At 40.5% G+C, this 23,806-nt stretch overlaps 1 protein-coding gene across 1 annotated transcript; it reads right to left on the reverse strand.

Moving 5' to 3' along the window:
- Nucleotides 1-18,223: 18,223 nt before the first annotated feature.
- Nucleotides 18,224-18,893, reverse strand: LOC133076971 (peroxiredoxin-1-like). The gene has a single exon (XM_061171684.1). It carries the CDS (start codon nt 18,849-18,851, stop codon nt 18,312-18,314), a length of 540 nt encoding a protein of 179 aa, XP_061027667.1. The 5' UTR covers nt 18,852-18,893; the 3' UTR covers nt 18,224-18,311.
- Nucleotides 18,894-23,806: the final 4,913 nt, after the last annotated feature.

Genomic DNA, 23,806 nt, shown 5'->3' on the forward strand with positions numbered 1-23,806 from the left:
TCTGCTTGATAAATATACTGAAGGATTCAATTTTAAAATTCAAAGGAAAAATAATAAATTTTTAAAAATAATCAAGCCAAACAATGATCTTACGAACTTGAAACCTAGGGAAAAATTAATTCTTATATGATTAGAATGTGCGGGGGAAGAAAAGCTTTTTCCTTTTACCCTCCTAGGTTCTTCAGCCGGGGGCCCTGCAAATCACACTGACAAAAGACACATTAATCAGAGAGAAGCAAACAGAAGTTTATTAACATGTGCAGCGTGCATACATACAGGTGAGTGATCAGTAACTCAAAAGGGTGGTTAGAACTTGAGCTTCTATCTATAGCATCTAACCAAAGACCTATAAATTTGTAGAGAAGGGACAAGACAAAGGAAAAGGTTTTAGGCTTCCAAGGGTGGCAAACTGTGGGTAGGTAAACATGGGGGAAATTACAGAGTAAAGTATGTTTGTGCAGGTGCATCTCTGTACCTAATCTGTCCTCCATGTGGCTATAAAAAAAAAAATCCCTGCAGAGGGGATTTATGGCAGTCCTGATTTCTCAGAAGTTTCTGCTTTTGGTTGAATAAGGGAAGCTCAAAAAAGGTATCTTTCTGCATCTGTTGACTCTCAAATGTCTTCAGCTAAAAATAGTTCTTATGCCAAAGTGGTGTATTTTGGGGTGGCATATTTTGATTTCATAAAAATGCATTTAAATTAGTTTGGACCCTAACATTGATCATAATACCTACCCTTAGCCTAACATTAATCCTAACTCTATGAAGTGACATTTACCTATTATTATGCTTCCTTTCGTGTTTGCTTACTTTCCTATTTCTCCCCAGAGGTGAAGAAATGCCTCTATGTAGGGGGCATCTTAAAAGTTTTATGAAAAATACTTATTCAACCAAAAGAGCTTAAGAATAGAAGTACTCTACAATAACGTGTGGCTTACAAAATCTTCTGGCGTTACATCCTCCAAATGCTGCAGCCACGCTTGTGGTCAAGTACACATTCATTGGAAGGAGTTTTGGTACTCTGGTATAAAGGGTAGACATTTGGGGGAATTGAGACTTTTAACAATGCTCCAAAAATGTTTCCTCTCCACGTGTTCCTCCCGCTGCCCCTCAGGCACCGGCATGTACTTCAAAATACGCCAGTGTAGCCCTGCCCTCAATTTCAGTGGGGTTTCAGCAGGTAGAGAGGGTACTTCCCTGCAAGAGAGGCCCGGCGAGGCAGAGGACTTTTAGGAGGACTGCTCAAATTATGCCACAGTTGTCACCTCCCCACTTTGCCCCTGAATATTGTTTGCAAAATGAACATGTTCTTTTTTGGAACACAAAATTTACCTCTCAAGAGGTGATTTGACAAGTCCCAGACAGGAGTAATAGTTTTCCCTCTTGGTTATTTATCTGAGGATCGACATTTCAAAGCCCTGACCCACAGATTCTAGAATGTTTTCAAGTAATGCTTTTACATGCGATCAATAGAAGTGCTTTTTCCTTGGAACTGAAGCTTCAGTGGCACTTGGTGGTCTTTTATCATGAATTGCCGGTGATGGCTGTTGGTCTCTCACCAGGCACTCTGCCCAACTTGCCCGCCATCTATCTACACAAGTAATTGTACTTTACTTGTGCTGGAAGCTGCCAGCTAAGTGAAGCCAGCTAGTTTCCCAAATAATTGGCCTAAAACATACTGCATTTTCACTCTGCATTGCATTTCATAGAAGTAAATCCCCCTTTCTGTGCACCACAAAAGACTTTTATTTTTGTCTCTATTACAGCATTGCTGTCATTCTATCTTAAATCATATCAAGCTGTTTTCAGACCTACCTCACCATTAGACTATTAATTCCTCAAATGTAGGTATGTTTCTTATTCATTATTATATTTCTGACACCTAGAATATGGTACCTGGTATATATCAAATGTTGTTTAAATATTGTAAATGAAATAACTTTCACCTTATGGTAGGGTAGGATAATTTGAGGGGCTCGTGTGTACACGTGGTGTTATATGGAGATGTATTTAAAATTTCACGTGTTGTAAGAATAAAAGTAAAGGATGCCTCCAGATGAGAGAAAGGATTTGAGTGAGAGGAGCTGCCAGCGGCAAGCAAGGGAAAGACTGGTCTGCTTATTCCTTACTCTGGAAATGAACAAGTGCTGGAAACATTCCAGCAAGAGTATCTTAGTGGTGGCCCAGACAGAGCTGCTTTCAAAGCATAAAGAAGGTTTTCTCTGTTAGGTTCAGCTGAGCCTCCTGAAGAGCTCTAGGTAGCAAGACCGCTGAGATCGCTTCTACGCCCCCCTTTAAGGGCAAGAGTCTACCTTGTAATAGGGACCTTGCTGAGCGCCCTCCATATTTAGACACTGCTGGCCTTCGCAGCGGCTAAGTCAGCAGCGCAGGGCAGAGGTTAGGGTGAGGCCTCCTGCAGAGAACCGTGGAGACTGCTAGGAGGGGGAGGGGTTGCCAGGACAACCTCAAAGCCAAGGAAGTTGGGGTTCTCTAGTGAGTTAAGTGCATGCACTTTGTCTGCAGTCAGATCTAGGTTGCATCTCATTCTACCACTCGGCAGATTTTGACCTGAAGCAAGTTAAGTAAGTCTTCCTTTCTTCATCCGGAAAGTGAGGATGATTCCTGGCACAAAGTCAGCACTACATACTTGATGTTATTATTTTTACGTTACTTTTATTACTGGAGTGGCGAGAGCTAGGCTAAAGAGAACAAAAAGGTTCCAGGACAGAAGAGCAAAACAGCCAGGAGCCCAGAGGGACAGCTAGTTTATCCACAACTAAAGATAAACCGATTCAGGAAGGGTCAAGGATTCCACTTGGTTTTAAGATGCTATCAGCTCAGACTCAAAGTTCGAATCAATTTAAACTGAAAGATAGTAGCTCAGCTCAGCCAGATAATGTTGAGGAAAAGATAATAAGGGCTGTGTTCTCCACCTGCTCTGCCGTCCCAATCGCCTGTACTGTACAAACACGTCCATGTCTTTGCACTCATGGAATTTTATTCATTTTCCTTTGCTTACATTTTCAAGGTTCCTTCTGGAAAATGCTAATCTCATGGGAACAGAGGGTCTAGAGAAGCTTCATAACCCAGGGAGTAGACAGGGCCGAGCAGGAGTGAGCTCACAGGAGGGCAAGGTTGTTTTTCCCTCTCAGGCTCCTCTCCAAACCAGAAAGAAAGAACTGCCGAGAGACACGTGATCTGGGCTGCCTTGTGCACGTCCTGAGTGATAACAGACCCAGTCTTATTGAGTTAATATGAGTTGGCTTTTTAAATATCTTTTACCAACATATACTATTGTAAATAAATACCTGGTTGTGTCAGCTTTTAAACTTTTGTCGATAAGTGAAAATTTACTCTGTTAGAAGATATTTTCTTAGTCCCATACTGTAGATTTCATACACATTTAGCAGATGGAAAGGAGAAAAGTTTCAAAATGTTGGGTTGTATATATATATATATATATATATATATATATATATATATATATACATATATATTGTTTTTTGGCTGCGTTGGGTCTTCGTTGCTGCGCGCGGGCTTTCTCTAGTTGAGGCGAGTGGGGGCTACTCTTCGTCGCGGTGCACGGGCTTCTCTTGTTGAGGAGCTCAGGCTCTAGTCAAGTGGGCTTCAGTAGTTGTGGCACGTGGGCTCAGTAGTTGTGGCTCGCGGGCTCTAGAGCGCAGGCTCAGTAGTTGTGGCGCACGGGCTTAGTTGCTCCGCGGCACGTGGGATCTTCCCGGACCAGGGCTCGAACCCGTGTCCTCTGCATTGACAGGCGGATTCTTAACCACTACACCACCAAGGAAACCCGTTGGGTTGTATTTGACAAAAGCTTTTTAAAAGCTTTAAATGTTACTTTAAATCCAGTTCTTTATCACCCTTTTCCATTTTCATAATATCTCACTTCATTCCTGATGAGTGGGATGCTTTTCTACATTTGCCTGGGATGGAAAACTCAGCTTACAAGCTCGTGGGAACGCTGCGCTCTGGCAAGTGCAAGGTCAAGATGTTAAGACGGCTTTGCTCTCAGTCTTTTTCCCTCCAATTAACCTGCTGTTCAAGGAAAAATCCCAAAGACCGTAGACAAGCAATAAATTCTTTAGACAGCCCTGAGCAACTCCAGACAGGAACTCAGAATGGGCTGGGTCTCCCCAGGAGCACTGCCTTCAGCTGCTGGAGGCCAGTTTAAAGTCCGGTCCAGTCTGCAGCCTGGGGTCTGAAGGAGCGGTCACTGCCGAGAAGTTCTGTGGTTCTGGGTTCATGCGAGAGACCCAGTGCTTCGGTTTAGACTCATTTTTAAAAAAGCTTTCTACAGTATTGTAAATCTAAGCTCCTTATTTTTGAATGGCATGAATGCCCTTGAGTTACCTTGATATTGTCAACAATATCAAAATGAGCACAATTTGCGTCTGTTTATTTGAATACTTCACGTATTACTTCCGAGAAAAGTATTTGATTAGAGCCCATGAACTCAGGGGAAAAGCAGAAGGAAGGAGTATGTTTCATCCAAGTTTGCACCCACTTCAGTTACATTTGCTTTCTATGAATAGTGATCAAAGTGTTGACTTAATATGTAAGGGTTCATCTTTTTTCATAATTTCAATTTCTTAAAATTTACAGCTCATATACCACTGTTTCATTATACTCTTTTAAACCACCCTTTAAAATTATTCTTCTGTCTTATGATTTATGTTAACCCAGAATAGATTTTTAAACACTCCTTGATTAGTTCTGTAGAAAATCAATCGCCTCTGAAGTCAACTCAGCCCTTAACCCAATACGTCAAAATTATTTATTATTCAATTAAAGGGTTCTGAAACAAATGTAAATGGCTCCAGAATTTTAAAATATGTTGATGATAATGGCTCCCCATGAGACAAGCTGTCAAAGAAATGACTGCCACCTAAAATAAATGTTTCCCCACGAGGGCTTCAAATCGCTAGGCTGAGGCAGTGCATTTCAGACTCTGACTATTCCGAAGTGCAATGTTTTGGAAAAGCAAGCTTCCTTTTCAGACAGCCAGAAGCTCCACAAAATTTTCAGAAGAGCCATGTTTTAGGGCACTGTTAATAACCTTTAAAAGCCCATTTGCAAGCACAGAAGGCAACAAATGACATTTATCTTGTAAACTAGCAAGATGATGCATGTGTGAATGTGACTGTGTGTGTGCACGTGTGTGTCGTGGATGAGAGAGACGGAGGCAGAGAGAAGAAGAAAGCAGCGAAAGGAGGAGGAGAAGCAGCAGAGGCAAGGGGTGAAGATGCGAACCCCTCCCCCTTCTGGAATGTCCTTCACTGGTCCCTGCAGATCCACTTTCCATCCCCCTGGACATTGTTCTATAACCCAGGCGTTAACCTGAACTGCTCTGACTGGCTGTCAGCTGAGTCAGCCAGTGTCCAGCATTGATGGATTGGAGGTGCTGGAAGAGACATAACAGAGCCTCTGTGGCCTGGCTCCCTCTCTGCTTGGACACGGATGGGCCACAGCACCCAATGAGCGGTCCTCTCCTACTGCTTCACAGTTCCTCCCTCCAGGAACGTTTCCTAGGACCGATTAATGGAAAAGAACATGCCTATCTCTGGCTGAATCGACCCCATATACTGGCCCCAGCCAGAAGGGCATCTCCATCTTTTTACGGCACCTGAAACGTGGCTCTGATAGGAAGTCATGACAGTGGGCAGAGCTTTCGGCAGGACATCTGGTTGGCCAGTCTAACGCGGAAGAGATGGTCTGTGGTATGGACCTACGTGATTTATGGACAGCGGCTGATGAGGTGCCCAGTTAAGAAAGGGAGTTACCTTCTTTGTCTACAGCACTATTAGTGAACTTACAGAGGGCCGTTGTTCTCAACATATCTCAGTCAAAATTGCCTCAGATCACATCATCTTCTTCTTTTTTATTTTTTGGAAAAGGGGTCATGCCCACAGAATTAACATATCTTATCCATCACCCAGAAGTAGCTGGCTGGATAGGATGGGAAAACTGCCAGTAGAGGGTTCAGTTATTTTATCATCGGGGACATGACACCGGGGAGTTTGGGACACTGTTTATAGGATGAACTGTGTGCCTTAAATCAGGGGCTAATCCATGGTCTCATCCCTCCTACAGCCAGAATACTCTGGTCCAAGAACCAAGGCAGGGAGGAAATGACAGTGGCCTCTATTGCCATTTTACCCAATAGCCTATATAAGAAAATTTAGTTTTCTTTCCCCACTGGTTTCCATTAAGTAGGTTTGAAGGTTCAAATATCCAAGAAGGAACGCTTCCACCAGGAGACGCAATCCCGGTTCAGTTAAGCTGGAAGCTGAGACTGCTTCTTAGTTCTTGGGAGCTCTTCCTACTGCGCAACCGAAGTGCACAGGCATCGTGAGGCCAGTTACCTGCACAGCAAAGTGCATTGCCGCAGCAAAACAATGAAAGGCTAACTATGTAAGGAATCCAGAGGATTCTCAGGGGTGCCTCTTGGGCAGTCCCTTGTCCAAGAATTATATTCAATAAAAGCTGCAAAAACAGTACCTCTACGGACTCAGACCCACATGCGTAAAGGTTTGGGTCACCTCAGTAACTAAAGAAATCTTCAGCCGAGGTGCCGGCAGAGAGTAACAGGAAGATAAAGTGAGCTGTGGAAAATGGCAGTCATGCTGGCGAGTTCAGATCTCGTGACCAACTACAAAACCGGGGACTAGAGCAGTAAAATCTTATGTCAATGGACTATTTTCTCCCTTCTCCCCGCCTTATATAGTGAACATCATTAGTGGCTGTGGATGTCTTAGGTTTCAGAAGGGAGGATGACTGAATTAATGTCACCCCATGACAGTACTTCAGATGATATGGACCCCCGTGCTGGGGACACAGTTTTTTTAATCCATATAAAGCACTCTGGGCATCCATCCTAAAGACAAGAGTGACCACTGAGATACAAAGGAGTGGACTGTCCTGAATGTTCTGTTTGGCCATCCCCTATTTACTGACCACCATTCTGCATCTGTCTCTGCTCCTCTAGAAGTTCCCTGAACTACATCACTTGGAATCCTTGCCTTCTGGCTCCTGGTTGGGTTTTGTCAATGGGAGGCACTAGGAGTCAGAGGTCAGAAGTGGTGAACCATCGAGGTGTTTGCTCCCCTGGTGCCTTCCCACTGGTGGTGGTTTGGTGGTGGCTGCCCCTCCCCTGGAGGCCACGGGTCCTCTCCGGTGGACCAGAGCTGCCACTGCAGCTCTCTCTTCATCCACTGCTTGCCCCTCCCACAGCTGAAGCCCTCCCAGGGATGACAGCCTCCCAGGATTGCTCGTTTGCTTCCCTCGAGTCTGCTCTCTGAAGAGTCCCCTTCAGTCATCATGTTTGTCTGCTATTTATTTCCACTAACAAATTCCCACTTCCATAGACTCCCTATTGTGGGCAAGCATACAAATAAATCTATTTTAAAGGCTCCTGCATGGATTTTGCCAATATAAAAGAAGAAAAATTAAGAGCTAGATTTATAACAACAGAAATACTTGTGAACTCCACATAAAATGTCAAACTCCTACCTACAAGACGTGACCAGTTTCCCATCCACAACGTCTCCTTGCTTGGCCCTTCTCCATGTGCCGTGCATGGAGTCACATTATAAAATCAGTCAATGTGGCAAGTACCTGTGCAAGTCAGTGTAGAAAATACAAAAGTAGTGCAGTTACTCCATCTGCATGAGTGGTGACCAACACTGAGGTCACTGACAATCCTCAGTCATGGAGGTTGTCAGTCAACCATAAACATTTTTGAAGTTTGATATAAACCATCCATTTGCCATGACAAGTCTGTGGGGAAGTGATGTGACAACATACAGAAGACATTTTTGAACACAAAATTCACTTTTGAATTTGTTTAAAGGTGTGACTTATAGTACTCTAGGAATATTAAAATTATGAATGCACATCAGTGCGTATTATTATAATGCCTTATGACAAATGTCTTGCTTTTTTCTACTATTCATTTTTTCCCAAAGCAGCAATCCTGGTAACATTTAGTTTTAAGTAGATCGTTATTAATTATCAAAAGAAAGGCTTATTAAACCTTGTTGTTAGGTAGTGACACTGTCTATACAGCATAGAATAAAGAGAGTTAATTAAATATCCAGGAAATTAAAGTTGACAATAATATCTCATTCACTCATGTTTCTAAAATTCTGTATTGAAATCTAAATTAGCTGTGTTAATAAAACTGGTCAACTCATTTTTAACACCAAGACTGACCTCTTTCTAGCTTCTAAGAAACTATCCTTGCCTTGGAAATCTCACTCTCTCCTGCAGCTTCTCTCTTCTGCTTGCATTATCTACACCAGCGGTCCCCAATCTTTTTGGCACCAGGGACCGGTTTCGTGGAAGAGAATTTTTCCAGGGACTGGGGGGGGTGGAGGGGATGGCTCAGGTGGTAATGCGCGTGATGGGGAGCGATGGGGAGCGGCAGATGAGGCTTCACTCGCTCGCCGCCGCTCACCTCCTGCTGTGCGGCCCGGTTCCTAACAGGTCGCAGGACCAGTACCGGTCCGTGGCCTGGGGGCTGGCGACCCCTGCTGTACACCCTTCATGGCATCAGAGCCCACTTCCTCCAACACAGACTATTCTTGTTAGGGTCTTTTGTGCAGATTCATGGCTCTCTTACTGCACTTCTTCTTTGACCCTTGGATAATTTGTTTAGTGACCTTTTTTCTGGGCTCTCTTTACCAGACTAAGTGACAAATTCTTTAGAAGTCTAAAGACTCATGATTCCAATGTAGGTTCCAACAGACACTCACCACAGAAAATGCTCAATAAACGTTTGTGATAATTTTTGAACGAGTAAACGGCTTTGTTCCCTAGTCTTCCTAGACATTTTTCCAAAGAAGGCATACAGACGGCCAATAGGTACATGAAAAGATGCTCAACATTGCTAATCATCAGGGAAATGCAAATCAAAACCACAATTAGATATCACCTGTTAGAATGGCTACTGTCAAAAAGACAAGAGATAGCAAGTGTTAATGGAGATGTGAGTAGAAGGAAGGAGGTGCAGTTTGAGAGGAGCCTCTTCATTTTCTCTGGAACAGACGCAAGCTTGCTAGGGTAGAATGAAGGTGTCCCAAACTGAGCTCCCTTTCCTCACTGTGACAGGGAGCAGCCCTTTCCTCATTATGGAAAACCAGAATCATCTGCATTAGTGCTGCTACCTATCTGTGGTCGTAAGAACTGCGTGGCAGTTATTTGCAGCAGCAAGACTGTGCACAAAGACAAAATGCGCAGCCGCAATGGGCCTGCTTCATATCCAGGTGCCAGAGGGAGCTGGATAAAGATAAGGACAGAGAGAGGGAGAGACCGGCTATGGCAGCAGGACAGTGGACCAAGTGGTGCCACCAGAGCACAGCATCAGGCTTAGTGCTCCAAGGAGCTCTGGGGGCTGTTGTGACTATACTGGTGTCTCATATCGGTGGCCAGCACACCCACCCCCCGCAGCAGCTCATCCTCAACACAGGACGATCTGACATTCCATGGAGGGGGCTCATGAACTACCAGCAGCTAAGCTGGTGAGGGCTTAATAGAGACGGCTGCCTTTCTTATCATTTCTGCATGACTCTGCTACCTCAGCTACCTGCGGTCTAGCAAACCCTGTCACAAACATGGCCTCAACTATCCTGTCATGGCAAGTTGATACAGAAACCTCTGACTCCAATTCGCATGAACTAGAATTTATTAAGTTTTTAGTTCCATAATATTAACTGAATTTATCCTGTTGACACTGCCACCTCCCCCCGCCGTCCAACACAGACACACCTAGCTGTTTCTCTATATCTTCCTGTCTCTGGCAACTGTAGCATCATTATTCTAGGTACCTAGGCTCAAAACATAGGGTCATCTCTGAATGATCCCTGTTCATCCCCTATATCCAAGCAGTCAAAAAGGTCTCCCGATACCTCCTCAGTCTTGTCTATTTCCAGTGTTACCATTTACCATAAAATAAACACTTAAATTGAATAAATAAATGTAATGCATAGCAATAAACAATTTAATTATTTAAAATAATTACCTTATAACTTCATATTGGAAATCTCTCTCACTCTAATCTGATTTCACCTTAAGTATCTCTTTTGTCATGGAACTCATCCACTCGGAAACTTTCTTTGGGTCTCTATTTCTCAACAGAGTCTCTCTGATTTAGCTCAAGTCTACAATCTCATATTAAGGAGACAGATTCAGACCTTAGCTTCACCACTGACTATTTTTGTAGCCTTGAACTCATTACTTAACCTCTTTGGGTCTCCATATAACATTGTTCATAAAGGTGAACAATTCCTACGCTGTAACATCATAGTGAAGATTAAAGGCTCATCTAAATTTTACCCATATTCCAAGGCTCAAGTCAAATCTTACACCTGCTACTCTAGTCCTCAGTTATCAGCCTGTTCTCTGAATTCAATCAATACACTCGTCTGATCCAGACAATTATATAATAGTTGACAATGTGTACTAATCATCTCAAATTTGTTGCTTTTGTGTCCTCAACTAGATTATAAGTAGCTTCTTTAAAAATTCCTCTGTACCCCTTATAAAAGGCTTGGAAGAGTGATTATTCCAAAGTGGATTCAATCAATGCTTGCTGATTGACTAATTGAGCAATTTATTAAAATGAGACTCACCTTCGTCTAATCTGTTGTTCTCATAACTGAACACTTACAGAATTCTTGTACTTCCCCCCCACCCCCAAATGGCTACATGATTAAAAAAAGAACATGTTTCTTTTAGAAGTTAAGATGTATTCATTTAACAAATACTTCTCACATGCCTACTATGTGCCAGGTATTTTTTTCTAGAAACTAGGATACCTCATGGGGCAAAAAATGAATAATTCATATTTTTGCAGAGCTTACATTCTAGTAGAGGAAGAAAGAAAATAAACCTAATAGAGTCGCTAGCATAGAAGACAGTGATAAATGCTAGGTGAAAATACAGGGCTCAGTAAGCGGACTCATGTGCGGACAGATGGGGCTGACAGGTGGGGGGCCAGCAGTGGAGTGAGCCTCTCTAAGAAGATGGTACCAGAGGTAGGGGATGAAACATGAGGTTGAGGTAGAAAATAGGCAGGTTATAGAGATAATACCTAATAAACACTAATGGAGGATAGACTAAAAACCTCAAAAGCCTAAGCTTCCAAATCAATGAATTAAACATCATTCACATTACAAAATTTACCTTATCAATATACCCATTGCAATGCAGAATTCTTTAAATGCAGCCCCCCCTTGTGCTTTTCTTTTTCTTTCTTTTTTCTTTCCTTTTCAATCTGTAGTTGATTATGAATGACTTGAAATGGAATGTCAGGAGTTTGGCCAAAAAATTAAAACTTCAGCATACACAACTCCAGCTAATTGAAGACATATAATCGTGTACAGTTTCTCTGAAACATAACGTAATATCATAGGGAGATAGAATTCACATTACGAGAATTAAATAAACAGGCGGCTTTTAGGGAATTAATAGCTGAACCCTGGCAAGAAACCCACCCGTTCACATTAACATGGTGACACAGAAAGGAGGATATGTTAGACCTAAAACATGATTATACAAGTTATTAATCTAAGTTATTGAGTTAAGCCTTTTTTGGCAAAATTATTGACCAGAGTCATAGAAGAGATCGCAAAGACCCAGAGAGGCGGTTGGGACCTAAGGTCACAGGAGCCAATGGCTCTGCAAAGTCCAACACTCATTATAAACCATGTGGCAATTTTTAGGGGAATAATTTTTTCTGGGAATTCCCAGGACCCTTTACGGTCACTCATCTGAAGACTGAGGGAAAGGGAAGCTGTACAGAGATTTTGAGAGCAATTATTTTCTCAAATACCAGGTAAAGCATTTTCTCACTACTTATTCATTCATCATTTCTTTCAATCGGTAAATATTTACTGATTTCCATGCTCGCATGTAATTCGCAGATCAGTGCGGGAGACAGTAAATAAATAAACACATTATTTGACATATAATGAAAAATAGATGTAAACTTTGTATGAGAAAAGATGTCAGGACAGATTATCAGGCATCAGAAGTCTTCAGGGAAGAAACGATACTTAGGTGAAATCTAAAGGATAATAAACAGCAGGAGGTAAACGGACCTCAGCCAAAGACAAAGCACTCTCTCTAATCTTCCTCCTCACCGGTAACTTAAAACGCCCTCAACTTGGCATGTTGTGTGAGCGAAATAATGGTGTGTCTTTGAACACATGGTCCCGTCGTCATGGCGTGTTGCATCCTCGCTTGTGAATCGGGATTTTCACTCTTTCTTCTCCAAAACCGCTGTTCTTGTGCTCGTGAAAGACCTTCCAGGACTCCTGCATTGTGCTCTCTGCAGAACAGCTCTGATTACATCAATGGAATTACCTTGCTTTTTCCAGGAAAACCTGGCTTCTGAGTTACCTGATTTCTTTTTTCTTTGCTTCATATGGCTTCACTATAACTCACCTTCGTAGTGACTAAGAAACACAGCCGTCCAGAGTCCTACCATGTAATGTACTCAGGAATGCAGACATGGTAGCCAAAAAGTCAGATTTTTCTTACTTTCATAACTTCACTCAGCAAAGGGCACTGAAGCATTTTCCAATGATCTTATTTCTGATGTGGCTTTTCGTGCGATAATAATCCTGATTGAGGTTAACATGTTTGTTGGCTTTCAAAAATTATTTTCTCATTATTATTTTTGCTATCTATGCTCATTTTACAAAATGCTACCCTGTTATCTAGCTTGTCCGAGTCACATTAACAAGCTAAGCTGTAGGAAGGAAGCAGCCTTTCCTGCCCTCCGATCAGGCACACTGAAGTCTGAAAAGACCGTGTAATTGCTGAGCACTGCACTCCAGGCTAGTCCAGGACAGGAGGCAAACACACAGAGGACCGCAGGCTGCTATGTTCCTGAGAGGGGGTCAGGTTCTGCTGGGAAAGGGAAGCAGAAAATCGAAGTCCTTAACCAGGTGACGTAGGGAGAAAAACACGCTTTCAAAGCAACATGCAAGAGGAGCCGAAGGCCACAGCCTGAGGCCTAATAGCAGAGTTCCAGACAACTGGATGGAGATTCTTCAAACCAGCTGCCCACTGATGAGATTGATGGAAGAACCGAATATTCGCCCTTTTAACCTTTCATGCTTTGTATTTTTCATAGCTCTTAGAGACAGGTGAAAATTATCTTGAGAGCCACTACCAGATAGAAATACTTCCCATTATTTTTGCCACTGCTCTCTGAAGAGGAGAAATAACCAGGATGGAAAAGTCGAAACAAAACTACTTATAATTGGTGTGACTTCTTCAAATTGGCATGTATACCACCCAGGACTCCTAGCTCACTGCCAGTTCTAGCCTTTACTTTTTACCTTAGTGATTAGACATTGATCACAAAAGTAGAGGACAGATACAGGAAAAAAACAAAACAAAAGGAGAAACCTAAGTTTTCCATTAAGTATCAAAGTAGTTTGGGTGAAAGTGGTTTGGTTTTATTTTATAGTTTTACTTGCACAAGTACTTTTGAATTTTCTAGAGTTGAGCTTTTCAAGAGTGGGATTGTAAATGTGTTTGTATTTCACACGTCTATAAATCACACACACAGAATCTTGGAAAAGCTGACTGCTTTATGCTGGCGATGGCAAAGTGTCCTGGAAAGACTTCAGGTAGAGTCGGGGCTGATGGAACCTCACTGGGCAGCTCTCCAATCTCACAGACACTGAGCTGCCCTGGAGATGAAACGGGCTCCTGACTCACTGAGGATCTGGCATCAAATTGGATTATTTTAAGGCAATCCTATTTTAAAGAAAACACATTTTGTTTATAGATGTTCTCACAAGATTACAGTCTCTCATTTGTGGAGAAAATGCAAACTCAAATCAGAAGATTCTGCTTTGTATCATATTATTATTTGAATCACTTTTGAGAATTGCCTTATTTTTTAAGTGGATGATGGTGGATTTGTTTATGGAGGAGAATAGATTGAGGGCCTCTAAGGGTCCCTCAGAGGGCCCTTTGGGTATCACAGGAAGAGATGAAGGCAGTGGCCACATCGGACCATGGCCATTTAGAGCATCGCAGAAGGAGGACAGTGTGGGGAGGACTTCCCTGGTGGCATAGTGGTTATCCGCCTGCCGATGCAGGGGACACGGGTTCGAGCCCTGGTCCGGGAAGATCCCACATGCCACGGAGCAACTAAGCCCACGTGCCACAACTACTGAGCCCGCACTCTAGAGCCCGTGAGCCACAACAAGAGAAGCCACCGCAATGAGAAGCCCACGCGCCGCAACGAAGAGTAGTCCCCGCTTGCCGCAACTAGAGAAAGCCTGCGCGCAGCAACGAAGACCCAACACAGCCAAAAATAAATAAATTAATTAATTAATAAAAAAAAAAGAAGGAGGAGGATGGGGTAGCATTGAGTAATTGAGAAGCTGGCGATGTGAAGTGGGCTGTGTTTTAGTAGAGATGAGACTGATTTGAGTTAGGTATACATTTATTCATTTAGTTCTTTGTTAAGATAGATGCTTGCAGAGTATATTTTCAGTGCTTGGCACGTGCTTGGAGTTGGGGTCCTATCTGAGTTTTGATGGAGTTCCTGTTCTTGTCCGCTTTACAGTCTAATGGGACTGGGTTGGGCAACAAGAGCCAACAGAACTTCCACTGGAAGGTGACGTGTTATGACAGGGTTACTGCAAAGTGTAAGCGGCACAGGACCCGGGAAATTCAACAAATAAGAAGAAATAGATGCTGGCGGCATTTGAGGAGGGGAATCTCAGAGAAGAACTGTGAGAAAGATAGTATGTGACAGGCTTCACTTTTCTTGAGTCAGGCTCGTTTTCCCTTCTTTCCTTGGTTTTCCCCATAGAGATACTTAGATTTGGGTGCTTGGATCCATCCCAAAGGAAAGCAATCTTAAAAACTAATAGGTTCTTGGTGTCTCTATGTTCTACAGTTCTCCTGTTTGCTTCCTGTACTTCAACCAAAACAACATATTGCTGCAGACAGAACAGTCATTAAAGAGACTGGCATGAATGCAAAACAGTGCCTCTCTTTTTACTAATTTTTTTTTTGTTTTGGAAAAAGAGGTTTTTTTCTTAAAAAAATATATCATTTATGTTATCATGTAATGAATTTATTGTTATTTTAAAACAAATTAACAAATATTTTTAAGAGTCTCACTTTCTCTAATATGGTAAATATCAAGAGATATAATTCACATGAATAAAAGCTCTTTGGAGTTCTTGATCGTTTTTAATAATGTAAAGGGGTCTTGAGATCAAAATGGTTTGAGAACCACTGTTGTTACCAGAACAGCAGGGTTTGAATCCTTGTACCACCTACTGGGAACATAGCCTTGGGCCAATTATTTAACATCTCAGAATCTTGATTTGCTCATCTGTAACCTGGGCATTTAAGATAGCTAGCTCTTTACAGTGTCATTGTGAGAATTCAGGAAAATGTCTTTGTAAATTACCTAGATAATACTTCACAAATACTATCTGCAGGAAAAATCCAGATCTGGGTAGCATGAACTTTCTGGCCACAAGTTCATTCTGTGATGAGATAAGCATCATTCACCATACTCTTTCCATGCCCTGAATGGACAAATCTTTAAGACAATCCCATTCTTTTTGCTCTATATTCTTGCCCATTTAGCACTTTTAGATAATAAATTCAGTTCACAACTATTCAAGGAAAGGAAGTGTCTTAGATAGTGGATAAGAGCCTCTGTATCTAACAACTGTAAGTTAATAACATTCATTCTTATTTATTCTTATTTATGCATCAATCTTTCATGAATTTGGGTGCCTCATAGTAATAATAAAACCCACACCTGAGCACATAGTCTCTGTGCTAAGGCCATGGAAGTAAGTCCCGAAAGCATTTTCAAACTGATCAAATTAAGTTTAGGACCTGAGAATTTAGGCAAAAATGTAGTGACAAAAAATGTAGTGACCTCTCCCCAACACTCCCCAGGTACACCACCATATGAAAAAGGCCCCTTCCCTCCAGGGTATTTCTACATATTTCTTGTTGCCCATTATGTAACCCTGGATAAATACAGCACCTTACCATTAGAGGCAAGATATTGCTCTTAATGTTTCAGAAAGTTCTTTTTATTCAGTTAACAGTTTTCTCTTGTGAAATCAAATTATGCTCATAAATTAGAAATTGTTTTCTTAAAACATCTTAAAATATTTCTGAGCAAATGTTTTATATATATATATATATATATATATATATATATATATATATATATATATATATATATATGGTACTTTCTAGGAGAATATTACTGTCAGTTTAAAAATATTTATTCTTCAAAACAAAGAAATTAGAAATTGTGGACTCTCTAACCACCCACCTGATATCTTAATTTTTATGCCAGTTAAGAAATTAGAATTTTATGAAGCATTGATTCTTCCCTCCTGTGCTGTTTTTAGTGTCTTTTTGGGAATAAATTTATGTGGAAAATGCAAGTCAAAAATTTTGTCTTAGTATTTTTAATATAATCACCAAGGTTGTTGTATTTTTCCCAAATAGTGCTCATTATGGCAACATAGGTTTTTAGCTATCAAAGAAACTGAAGCAATTAGTCCAATAAAACTTTAGAATGATTTCTTACTTGAGTAAATATATTCAAGAGGTGAATAATCTACTTTAAAAACAGCAGTAAAATTGAAGCCTACTTTACATAGCGATTGAGGTTATAGTAGCTCACCTGGGATGCATTCCTGCATTTCTATCCCAGAAGTAAACACTAGAAATTGTATCTTCTGTACCTATCCTCCTGCAAGCTGCATTTTTTACGCTATGTTTTTGGAGAATTATCCATATTGATATTTGTAGTTTGGGTTTGTTGATTTTAATTTCTGATTAGTATGTCAGTGAATGAATATTTATCCATTCTCCTGTTCGTGGACATTTAGGTTGTTTTGAAGTATTACAAACAGTGCTGCAATGCACACTTCTGTACAAGTATCCTTGACACGTGCCAGAGTTTCTCTTGAAAATGTGCCCAGACTTAGAATGACTGGGTCTTAGGACATATATGCACCCTAGAACACGGTTAATACCTAAGTGTTGGGAGTTTCCATTCTTTTACATACTCTTCAATGTTTGAGACTATCGGACTTTAAAAAATGTTTGTCAAAAAGATGCATGTCAATTGTTATTTCATTGAGGTTTACATTTGTATTTCCCTAAACTGCATTTTTTCCACAGGTTTATTGGCTGTTTGAGTTCTTTCTTCTATTCATTTTCTTAGTTTATTTTTATATTGATTTGCAAAAGTGCTTCAGATGTATACGCAGCGACCATTGTGTTTGTTGAAAATATTTTCTCAATGTGAGCTTGTGTTTTCGCTTCTATTGTAAAGTCTTTTGTTGTATAGAAATTTAACGTTTTAATAATCTAACTTATTCATGTTTTACTTTATTATTTGGCCTTTTTGTGTCTTGCTTAAGAAAACCTTCCTCACTCTAACTTCATAAAGAGATTCTCCTATATTTTCTTCCAAAAGTTTTAAAGTTTTACTTTTTACATTTAGAACTATAATCTGTCTACAATGCTTCTATGTAGGTGTGGTTCATTGACTTGTAATTCCTCCTCCATCCTAGATCAAGTTTCCCGATATGGGCCTCTTTCTGTTTCTGTGGTTTGCAACATTGATTATTTGTGTATCTTTGCACTGATACTGCACTATCCCAACAACTTTTACAGCAACATGAGTATGGTCTGGCTATCGGGTAAGGTGAACCTTTGTTATTATTATTGTTGTTGTTGTTTCAATTCTCTTGACTTTTCTTAACCCTTTGATCTTCCATATTGTTCTGTAAACAATTATCACTTTCTACAAGAAATTTTGATTGGTATTGTATGGGATTTATAGCTTAATTTTGGGAAAACTGACTGACTTTCGATAGGTAGTTTTGTGATTTCCAGATTTATTGGTGTCAGGTATATCGGTCTAACTTTCTTGTACATCTTTGTTAGATTTGTCCTGTGCATTTTGTAGTTTAAATTACTTTTTTCTTTTTTTTTTGTTTGTCTCAGCTCAGTTTAATAAAACTACAAAAGACCAAAAGTGATACCCTACTACTATACACATCAGTTTGCCTGCCCCATAATACTGCTCAGGCCATTCCCTCCAGAGGAAGAAAGGCTGGCCTCCCCAACCCCTGCCGGAAAGGCCTGTCCTGTCCAACACCACATCTGGGCTGAGTGTAAGGTCTTGTGTTTTAAGCATGACAGTAGTACAGAAGAGGTTTTGTTCTCATGGCCACCTGCTGCAGCCTGGCCCTAAAATGGCCCAGTGCTCACTTCTGCTTAGAGAAACATTCTTGGCTCTTCTGGACATCAGGTTTGATGGTATCGCTGCCAGGCTTCCGGACAGCTGGGCACACTTCCCCATGTTTGTCAGTAAACTGGAAGGCCTGAACTAGTCTCAGTGTCTCATCCACAGAACGGCCAACAGGAAGGTCACTTATGGTGATCTGTCGAAGGATACCTTTATCATAAATAATAAAAAGGTCCCTGAATGAGATGCTTTCATTGGCCTTTAAGACCCCGTCGTCCTGAGCAATGATGCGCTTGGGGTCTGATATCAAGGGAATGTTCATGGGTCCCAGTCCTCCTTGTTTCTTGGGTGTGTTGATCCATGCCAGGTGACAGAAGTGAGAATCCACAGAAGCACCAATCACTTGGCAGTTGAGTTTCTTAAATTCTTCCGCCCTATCACTGAAAGCAATGATCTCCTTCGGGCATACAGAGGTGAAGTCAAGAGGGTAAAAGAAGAACACAACATATTTTCCTTTGTAGTCAGATAGGCTGATATCTTTGAACTGACCATCTGGCATTACAGCAGTTGCTTTGAACTAGGGGGCACGGTGCCCAATTTTGGCATTGATATAATTCTTCTTGTTAGTATAGAATTACAAGTCAAGGATTACAAGTTGTTAGTATGTATGGAAATATATTATTTTTAGTATTCAACAATCTAGTTAAATCCTTTTATGATAACCTATAGATCTCTTGGAAAAAGTTAAATCTGGATACCTATTTCTAGTTTTATAGTTTTTTAAACTACTTTTTCTTGTCTTTTATATTGACAAGGAACTCAATACAGCAATAGAGATTCTTAATCTTGTTCCCCACTTTAATGAAAATGACTCTAAAGATTCACTGTCAATATACTTTTTACTACATGGATATTATTTCATAGATACACTTCATATGGTTAAGGAAATTTTCTTCAATTTCTGTTTTGCTAACAGGATTCATCACTACTGTAATGAATTTGGCTTTATCAGATGCTTTTACTGCTTCCGTGGAGATGATTATTTTCTCCCCTTCAATCTGTTAATGTGATAAATTACATGTTAAACCATCCTCGCATTCCGGGGATAAATTCTACTGTGTCATGATGGGTTAGATTTGACAGTTTTTATTCAATAATTTTCGTCTATGTGTTCATAAGTGGTGTAAATTAACATTTTTCTTTTTCTGTAGTCTTCTGTTTGTACTGAAGTTATGCTCACTTAACCCTATTAAATGAGTTGAATAGTTTTTCCTCCTTCTCTGTTCTCTGTAATACTTCCTATAAAGTAGAGAATAACTATATTTTGGCCCATCTTTTCCCTCTACTCCCCTAGGGGGAAGGACTGCCCCTCCCAAAGTTATCCAGTTCCTAGAGTTAGCAAATGACTCCCCTGTAAGCATGCCTTCGATATAGAAACCAACCAATCCAGAGCTTAACAGCGCAACCATCTCTTTTATCAAACTCTCACACACCAAGCCAACATTCCTCCTTCCCTAAATCATCCCAGGTATTGGACAACTAGGGACCACCCTATAGCCAGAGCTTGCTGCAGTCATTAAAATTATCCAGTCCTAGCCTCTTCAACAAATGATGCTGGAAAACCAGATAACCATATGCAGAAAAATAAATCCTATCTTACACCACTCACAAAAATTGACTTGAAATTGATTAAAGACTTAAACATACGAAGTGATACTGTAAAACTCCTAGAAAAAAACACAGGGGAAAAGCTCCTTGACATTGGTCTTGGCAATGATTTCTTTGGAATGACACAAAAAGCAGTTAGCAACAAAAGCAAAAATAAACAAGTGGGACTACACCAAACTAAAAAGCTTCTGCACAGTAAAAGAAACAATTTTAAAAATGAAAATGCAACCTACAAGATGGGAGAAAATATTTGCAAACCATATATCTGATAATGGGTTAATATCCAAAATATATTAGAAACTCATACAAACTGGGTGTAACCATAACAGAGAGCACGTCTAACTGTCTCCCAGCAGGACTGAAGCCCCACGCGGGAGGACCTGGTCACCCCGCTGCGGGTGACTGAGAACAGTGATTCTGCCACAGCTAATGAATCCCCTGAATCTTATTGGAGAGGAGGTTTGTATTATGAGCATTTTCCCCTGACATCTAGCCACAAAAATGTCCAAATATTGAAGAAATTTGTTGCCCATTACTTAGCTCCCATCACAAACCTGTACTAGAATGACATGCCCAAGAACCCCCAATGAATCGGCAGAAAGAACCCAACAATGTTTCTGTATATGGGACACTGAAAAAGGGGAGACTGAAGGTCCGTAATCTGACTTCACTTAGTTTGGAAATTCTTTGTATGACAAACTAAAATTCTCTTTCCTGTTCATGACATATTTTTTCTTTTATAAGCAAGTAATCATGATATGAATATGACAACTTAATTTCATGCTTTTTTGAGGACTATTCATCGAGGCTTAATTCTAAATAGGATCACACACTTGGAGGAAAACATCATTTAGATTCTTCTATGAATCATGATTTTAAAGTACTGATAGCCTTTATTTTAATCCATTTAATGTTATCTGTCTTGTCATATGCAAGAGTATTCAGGCCAACAGGACAAACTATTTCAGAGATTATTCAGAATGCAATGGTCTCCAGATAATGATTAACTAACTAGCCCAATTCTACATTTTTTTGTCTTTTTTTAATTAATTTTTATTGGAGTGTTGATTTACAATGCTATGTTTGTTTCAAGTGTACAGCAAAGTGGATGTATACATACATGTATCCAGTCTTTTTTAGATTCTTTTCCCATATAGGTCATTACAGAGTACTGAGTAGAGTTCCCTGTGCTATACAGTTAGGTTCTTCTTAGTTATCTATTTTATATATAGTAGTGCGTATATGTCAATCTCAGTCTCCCAGTTTACCCCTCTCTCCCCTTTTCCCCCCTTGGTAACCATAAGTTTGTTTTCTACATCTGTGACTCTATTTCTGTTTTGTAGATAGGTTCATTTGTAACATTTTTTTAGATTCCACATATAAGTGATAGATGATATTTGTCTTTCTCTGTCAGACATAATGTCACTCAGTATGACAATCTCTAGGTCCAGTCATGTCGCAGCAAATGGCATTATTTCATTCTTTTTATAGCTGAGTAATATTCCATTGTATAAATGTACCACGTCTTCTTTATCCATTCATCTGGACACTTAGGTTGCTTCCATGTCCTGGCTATTGTAAATAGTGCTGCTATGAACACTGGGGTGCATGTATCTTTTTGAATTAAAGTTTTCTCTGGATATATGACCAGGAGTGGGACTGCTGGATCATATGGTAGCTAAGCCAGTTCTAAATTATTTTCTCTTTTTCTTGAAGATTTTACTAACTTCGTCAGCCATGAGGCATGAGTGAGTGCAATTATGAGGATGACAAATCACATCACCTGAGCGTAAGGAAGGCTTATTATTTGGGCTGCAGGTGACCCATCGGGTGTAAATTTCAGAGTCCTCTCTGTTTCATGGTGGAGGGTAAATATCCTGGAAAGGCGATCATCAGGAGCCATCTTTTCTTGAGTTACCAAAAAATTTTAGAAAAATTTGATTTTAGAAAAATTTTAGAGGGCTACATCTGTAAATGTTGCCATTTCACCTGTCCTGAATATTTCACAAATTTGCATCAGTAAAAGTCTTCAACCTGTGGCCTGTGCTGTCACAGTGGTCTTGACCCTGCCAGTGGGTTTCTAGTGACAATCTAAATCTCGATTTCCATGAAGAAGGTAAAATGGGACCGTCCCTGAACCCAGTTTATACAGCTGATCCACTCAGACCCTGAGGAAAATTAAATAATAAACAGAAATATTTATTATTGGCAAATAACCATAAAGATGCCAAATGTTTAAACTGTTAATTACTGCATATGGTAACTTACTTAATTTCAATCTTTTTATTGAATGTATTTTTTTTCATTAATTTATTTATTAATTTTGGCTGCTACTCTTCGTTGGGGTGTGTGGGCTTCTCATTGACGTGGCTTCTGTTGTCGCAGAACACAGGCTCTAGGTGCATAGGCTTCAGTAGTCGTGGCTCGCGGGCTCAGTAGTTGTGGCTCACCGGCTCCAGAGCGCAGGCCCAGTAGTTGTGGCGCACGGGCTTAGTTGCTCCGCGGCATGTGGGATCTTCCCGGACCAGGGCTCAAACCCGTGTTCTCTGCATCGGAAGGCGGACTCCTAACCACTGCGCCACCAGGGAAGTCCATTGAATGTATTTTTGACCTTTGTAAGTAGGTGGCATAATAGATGACTTAGTGGCTTGAGGCCTTTAGGTACATAATATATATCTGTGTACACACACATAATAGTAATGGAATATTATTCAGTCATAAAAAGGAAGGAAATCCTGCCATTTGCAACAGCATGGATGGACCTTGAGGGCATTATGCTAAGTGAAATAAGTCAGACAGAGAAACACAAACACTGTATGATCTCACTTATACGTGAAGTCAAAAAACATTGAGGGAATTCCCTGGCGGTCCAGTGGTTAGGATTCTGCATTTCCACTGCCAGGGGCCCGGGTTCAATCCCTGGTCAGGGAACTAAGATCCCGCAAGCCGAGCAGCATGGCCACAAAAATAAATAAAGATTTTAAACAAAACAAAACACTGAACTCAGAAATGGAAAGTAGAAAGGTGATTGCCGGGACCTAAGGGGTGGGGGAAATGGGAGAGATTGGTCAAAGGGTACGACTTTCAGTTATAGGATGACTAAGTTCGGGGGGTCTAATGTACAGCATGGTGGCTATAGTTAACGATGCTGGACTGTACATTGAAAGTTGCTATGAGAATAGAGCTTTAATGCTCTCACAACAACAGCAAAATAGTAATTGTGTGAGCTACGTACTGTTCACAGTGAATGTCTCTCTTTGCCTTGCTCATCAGGACAAACAGATGATACCTGCAATTATGACTTAAATATGTGATTTTTCATGCATCCTAATCTTCCTCTGCTTCTTGAAGCCAAAGTTTCCCATTTTTGCAAACAAGAGATTTTGAGTTTTCCCTTTAGTATGTACCCCTCCTTTTGGGTGTAAACTTTGTCAGTTTTGTTTCAAAATCTCTGATACAGTTATGCTATTGTCACATCTTTCCATACTTCTAAACTATTCCCACACCTTTCAAAAATTTTTTCAGGGTTTCAGGTATTTTCTAGTTTTTCCAAAAAAAGGTTTTTTATTTTTTAAGTTGTTTTCAAGAGAGGAGGCAATGCATGAGCATGTCTTAAGCATCATTGGAATGTCATTAATTAATCGGTAGTAACAGATTTTTTTAAAAATATGCATTAAAAATAAGGATAGATTTCATTCTATAGAGGAGAGAAAAATAAGTCCCACAGGGGATAGATAATTAAAGTGTTATTTTGAACAAGCTTTTTCAGATTTTGTCACCAGTCTCTCTTCTCAGCCAAAAGGTACATTCTTGAGTACATTCACTTTTCACAAAGACCTCATTAAG

The sequence above is a fragment of the Eubalaena glacialis genome, chromosome 17 (assembly GCF_028564815.1).
Source record: "Eubalaena glacialis isolate mEubGla1 chromosome 17, mEubGla1.1.hap2.+ XY, whole genome shotgun sequence".
Taxonomy (NCBI): domain Eukaryota; kingdom Metazoa; phylum Chordata; class Mammalia; order Artiodactyla; family Balaenidae; genus Eubalaena; species Eubalaena glacialis.